At 38.5% G+C, this 6437-nt stretch overlaps 1 protein-coding gene across 1 annotated transcript; it reads left to right on the forward strand.

Moving 5' to 3' along the window:
- Window positions 1-1168: 1168 nt before the first annotated feature.
- On the forward strand, window positions 1169-5596 carry LOC135076284 (toll-like receptor 7). The gene has a single exon (XM_063970767.1). The coding sequence runs from the start codon at window positions 1449-1451 to the stop codon at window positions 5313-5315; it is 3867 nt and encodes a 1288-aa protein (XP_063826837.1). The 5' UTR covers window positions 1169-1448; the 3' UTR covers window positions 5316-5596.
- Window positions 5597-6437: the final 841 nt, after the last annotated feature.

Here is a 6437-nt window from a genome sequence, read left to right on the forward strand (position 1 = left end):
GGAACTTTGAGTTGAGGTTCGTTGAATGACGTCCACGGCTGGACAAAGGCCTCCCCCTAGGATTTCCACTCTTGCGCCGTCCGCATTCACCAGATCGTGGAAAGTGTGAAGGTTACATGTAACACTTTTGTCCTTGGAGTAGAGGCTTTGAGGTCTTTATTACCAGAACAACGCTCGCCGATTCAATCTCTGTCAGGTCCTATGTTTGGTATTAAACATTGGAAAGTCTTAATTTTTGCTTGAAATTGTACCGAGTTTTGAAATTCATTAATATTATTTTCGATAGTCCAGCTTTCTCAAATTAATCCCAAAAATTACCATTAACTTGTTCCAAAATATGTATGACTGTATGAAAGTCACATATACTACACTAAAATATCAGAATTCACTAAATAATAAATAACGCAGTATATTCTCGAACTAGCTACTAAATTAATTTCACAATTTAAAAAATGTAACTCAATTGACCTGACAAAACAACTTTTCTTCATTATAATGCAACAAGACTATTATTGTCCCTAAAAGCATGAAACACGATATTTCAATTCTGCAGTCCCTGTAGAGACATTGTTTCTGACGTTGAAAAAATTAGGAAACAATGGAAAATTTTCAACTTACAATTTTGTCCCAGAAAATTTAAAAGCATTTTACTTCAGCAGAGTGTGTTTCGAGTGTATTTGACTTGATGTTAATCAAATGATAAAGTGTTTCAAGTTAAAGATTTGTTTATATGAAAGTACAAAGTAAGCTAAACAATACATGTATAGGTAAAGGATTATATTTCATTTTATTGAAGTTCGACTTCGTAATAAAATATTCTATTCAGTCGTACAATTTTATTAATGTTTACTTTAGCCGTGCAGATTTTTATAAAATTACATTCCAATAAAATCGATCTTACAAAATCTTATACGTAGTTCAAATATGCGGTATCATTCCTTAATATTTTGACTTGTAAAAATAAGTCCTTTATCTCATCATCAAGAGTCCTTCCAATCATAACTTCTCAGAAGAGCTTATTGTATTTCAGATGTCGCTACCAGCCGCTAGATGTCGCTACACGTCTCAACTCTCACAGAGCGCGGAGCTTACGGCGGGCGGGGCGCGGGGAGATTCCCCGCTGGCACCTCCACAAGTCAAGCGCTCAGCTTGACAGTCGCAACGCGAACGCGCCGCGGAAAGGTCGTGCCACACCACGCCACCTTCCGCCACACGCATCTATAACATTTATCACACAAACTATCATCATAACAAAAATAACAAACTTCGTGATCATCACAAAAATATCAACGCGATTTATGGACTGACGACAACAAGGACCACAGTGCAGTGAAATGCTATCTAGTTTTTCTTCAAAGTGTAACACGTACTTTGTTTCGGAAATGGTGATATCGACCCACGGAGAGTGTTTATGAGACATTTTGTAGTGAAATGAAAGATCTGTGATAATGTATGCCGTAACGACTGTTTTGTGTGCGCTGCTGCACATTAGCGCTGCGGTGCTTCCCTACGGCTCGGACAAGTGCGTCCGGGATAGGGACTCGGAGAGTGTTGTTTGCAAGACACGGACTCTTGACGGTGATGGTGACAGTATTTCTTCAGTGACCCCGGATACCACCCGCTTAACCATCGAGTGTAACCATTTACTACTCTTCGAAAGCTCGCTGCGGGCCCGCTACTTCGGCCGTGTTACGGGTCTAACTGACCTCTCTATCACAAACTGCAAGCTTCTACATGTGCCAGACAACACGTTCCAGGATCTCGGCAGACTCAAAAGGCTGAAACTACGCTCAAAGAACTACGAATGGATTCCGACGAAGAATTTGGAGTTATCTTTAAACGCCTTCAATGGATTACCCAAGTTGGAATCGCTGGATCTCGCCCAAAATAACATAAAATTTATTCCATCCGGCGTGTTTTGTCCTTTAGGAAATTTGACTACATTAAACTTGACAAATAACAGAATAAGGACAGTTGGACAACTTGGGTTTGGCCAGGGCTGTGGATTGAACGTTCGCAGTTTGGATTTGAGTAACAACGAGATCAAAACTCTGCCGGATACATCGGAAATACTCAAACTAGGAAGTTTGCGGTATTTATATTTGCAACATAACAATATCACAGACATATCAAACGATGTTTTTAATGGACTACTGATTCGGGTTCTAAACATATCACACAATAAACTAGAAATGCTGCCCGAAGGATTGTTTGCTAATGCACGAGAGTTGAGGGAGCTATATTTGAACGACAATTCGCTCTATGAATTAGGACCAGGCGTGTTCCACCGCTTAGAGGAACTAATTGTCTTAGATTTATCAAGCAATCAACTGACAAGCAACCATATCGACGACGGCACGTTCAAAGGATTGATACGCTTGATTGTCCTAAACTTAGCTAATAACGCCTTGACGAGAATCGGAGAGAAAACTTTCAAAGACTTATTCTTCCTACAAGTATTGAATTTGAAAAACAATTCTATTGGTTATATCGAAGACAATGCCTTCTTGCCATTGTACAACTTACACACATTGAATTTGGCTGAAAACCGTTTACACACAATCGACCAGAACCTATTCAACGGATTATTTGTACTTAGCAAATTGACTCTCAATAACAATTTGCTTGTAAACATCGATCGAAAGGCCTTCAAGAATTGTTCCGATTTGAAAGAATTGGACTTAAGTTCTAATCAACTAATGGACGTTCCCGAAGCTATCTGGGAGTTGTCTTTCTTGAAAACACTTGACTTAGGCGAGAATCAAATATCAAACTTCAGAAACGGCTCCTTCAAAAACCTCAACCAATTAACTGGCCTGAGATTGATTGACAATCAGATTGGAAATCTCAGCGTCGGAATGTTTTGGGACTTACCAAGCTTACAAGTACTCAACATCGCTAAGAATAAAATCCAATCAATAGAACGCGGTACTTTCAGCCGAAATACACAGCTGGAGGCAATACGGCTTGATGGAAACTACTTGTCGGATATCAACGGTGTCTTCTCTTCGCTGGCAAGTTTATTGTGGCTGAATCTATCGGAAAATCATCTAGTGTGGTTCGATTACGCGTTTGTGCCTAGTAATCTAAAGTGGTTGGACATTCACGGCAACTACATCGAACACTTAGGAAACTATTACAAGTTACAAGACGAAATTCGCATAAAGACTCTAGACGTTAGTCATAATCATATAGTGGAAATTTCACCTATCGCAATTCCTAATAGTGTAGAGTTATTATTCATAAATAATAACTTTTTGAACAATATCCATGTGAACACGTTTTTCGATAAGAAAAATCTTACGCGAGTGGACATGTACGCGAACGAAATAGTGCGTTTAGATTTGAATAGTTTGCGTTTGTCAACAGTGCCCCAAAATAAAAGTTTACCTGAGTTCTATATCGGGGGCAATCCGTTCCAGTGCGACTGCTCTATGGAATGGCTGCCGATCATAAACAATATGACTGCTATGCGGCAGTACCCGCGTGTGATGGATCTGGAGAATGTTTTGTGTAAAATGACCAACACTCGCAGTGGAACTCATGTGCCCTTAACTAATCTTAAGACTACAGACTTTCTTTGTAAGTATGAGACTCATTGTTTTGCCATCTGTCACTGCTGTGATTACGATGCGTGTGATTGTGAAATGACTTGCCCTCAAAATTGTACCTGTTATCATGATCCCCTGTGGAATACTAATGTTGTAGACTGTTCTGGACAATCCTCAACGGAAATACCCCAGAAAATTCCAATGGACGCTACCGAAGTATTTTTAGATGGGAATGATATTAGAGAATTACAAAATCATGTATTTATTGGTAGACAAAAAATGAGATCTTTGTATGTAAATAATAGTAATGTAGATAGTATTCAAAATATGTCTTTCGCGGGACTAAACGCTTTACAAATTCTTCATCTCGGTAATAATAAGTTAAAAGAGCTGAAAGGTTTTGAATTTCATCAATTAACTAACTTGAAAGAACTGTTTTTGCAAAATAATCTTATCAGTCATATCGCTAACATATCATTCCTTTCATTAAAATCTTTAGAAATATTACGCCTCGATGGGAACAGATTAGTCGATTTTGGTGTTTGGACTTTTAATAACAACCCCAGTTTAAAAGCTCTGTCTCTTGGCAACAATTTGTGGTCGTGTAAATGTCGCTACCTGCAGGAATTAACTGCGTACCTGGCAGAGAGTGCGCAAAAAATCATTGACATTACTGACGTATGGTGTTGGAACGGAGACGCGAAGCCGCCGCAGAAAAAAGAACTCAATTTGAACGGCACAGCCTGCAGCGATTATTATGCCGATAATTCAGTGATCGGAAACATGCTGGTGTCCAACTATGTTCCCATGATGGTGTCGACTCTCACCGGGTTTATGTTAATTTTATTGGCTCTTGTAGTACTGTTTCTTTTTAGAGATACACTCAGAGTATGGCTTTACACGAACTGCGGTATTCGAGTATTCTCATTCGCTGGAGATTTTGAAGACAGCGAAAAGTTGTACGATGCTTACGTGTGTTATAGTCCGAAAGATGAAGAATTTGTAATTCAGTCTCTAGCGCCCAAATTGGAAGGTGGGAACCCCTCGTACCATCTTTGTCTACATTACAGAGACATTCCACATCACGGGGCCCAATATATGCAATGTGCGCCACCAGTGATAGAAGCGGCGGAAGCGTCGAAACGTATAATAATAATCCTTACGAGAAATTTCATGCAAACAGAGTGGGCCCGATATGAATTCCGTCAAGGGTTGCACGACGCGCTCAAAGGGTGCATTCACAAACTAATCCTAATAGAGGAGTGCACGGTCGTGCCAGATGCAATGTGCGACCCTGATCTGCGACCTTATTTAAAAACAGGGTACCGGCTCAGATGGGATCAGAAAAAATTTTGGGAGAATCTTAGGTACGCGATGCCCAATTCGAGCGGGCATAAAGAGCGAAGTCATAATTATAGGAAGAGTATAAACACTTATACGTTAGACTCATCAGTGCCTAATGGGGGGAATCGTACTTTGCAGTATCCTGATAAGTCGCCAGTATTGGGTGGGCAGGGGGCGAGCGCTCCTCCTGAGTATAACAGAGAGGTGCGTCAGTCGCCTTCTGCTATTAGGCAGACGCAGGGGGTCGTGTACGGTCCTGATGGCAGGCCTATCTCAGATCATATTTATTCGTCAATAGATTCTGATTACTCTTCTTTAGAGCACGGCATGGCCCCCGGCCGGCGGCGCGACATGCGCCAATGGCCGCCGCCACCGCCTCTGGTAGACACTGGCAATACCGTGCAAGGTTACCTAGTCTAAAGGGCGAAGCGTGCCCACCTTCCAGTCATTGTATATAATAGATCTAAACCAATAGTCCGCTGTATATATTGTAATTATTAGCTAGTAAGTGCTATACCAAATCTATGTAATTAAACTATTATTGCCTGTTCGTTATCCTGTGTATAGATTGTAATAAAATTTTAAAGACTGCTGTAGTATATGAGTATTGTAAATAGCAAAAACAAGTGATGATAGTATATTGATAATAGTGATAATGCGTTATTTATACAGATAAAAATAAAGTGATGAAGATTTATAAACTTGAATATCATTTATGAACCCTTTAATTCCATCAGATTTAAATGAACATGACACATTTACAATTAGAATAATAATAAAGCTTATTAGCACAATACATTTTATTTCCAATGCAAAATTATAATACAGTAAACTCACATTTCATTACTCAATTTGTAATATCAATAATTGCCAAATTTTAATCTCAATGTAAAGGCTTATCATTTTAAAATATAAAATAGGCATTTAAAATATTACACAGCAATTCCATTTTGTCACTATTGGGAATAACTATTTATTTTCTACTAAAATCAAAGCAAAAACTCGCTAACAATAGATTAATAACTATAGCAGAGACAATAGGTTCAAATACAATAAAATAAAAGGAAGCTTTAGTGACAAAACGAAAGCATTGTGAAAGTTTGTTGGCACAGTAAAATATTTTGCCTTCGCCTTGGTTTGGATAAGATGTAACTGTCAAAATATTTCTCTACCTGATATTTTGGTAACACTAGGACCAATGTTCTTTGACAAACTTTCTGGTTTGAAGCTACATAGAATAGATGAGTCTTGACAATTTTAGTTAATTATATAATGTTTTGTTATCTTAGTGATAGTGATTTCATAGAACAGTTCATTTAAGTGCACTGATTAGGTAGGTATAACAATACACAATATACATACACACACTTAATCAAATACAATTTTGGACAACCAAAGTGGCTGTACTTTGTTAATGTTTCATCATTTAGAGAGAATGCCACATACCTACTTGAATATTGTTTAAGTATATAATAGTGTTGTACAATTGCAGATTTACATAATTAATTGAGGCTCAGTTGCACCATCTTACTTTAACTTTGA

The sequence above is a fragment of the Ostrinia nubilalis genome, chromosome 11, assembly GCF_963855985.1.
Source record: "Ostrinia nubilalis chromosome 11, ilOstNubi1.1, whole genome shotgun sequence".
Taxonomy (NCBI): domain Eukaryota; kingdom Metazoa; phylum Arthropoda; class Insecta; order Lepidoptera; family Crambidae; genus Ostrinia; species Ostrinia nubilalis.

Coding starts and splice junctions, on each gene's coding strand:
- LOC135076284 (XM_063970767.1), top strand. CDS start 1,449: ATGTATGCCGTAACGACTGTTTTGTGTGCGCTGCTGCACATTAGCGCT.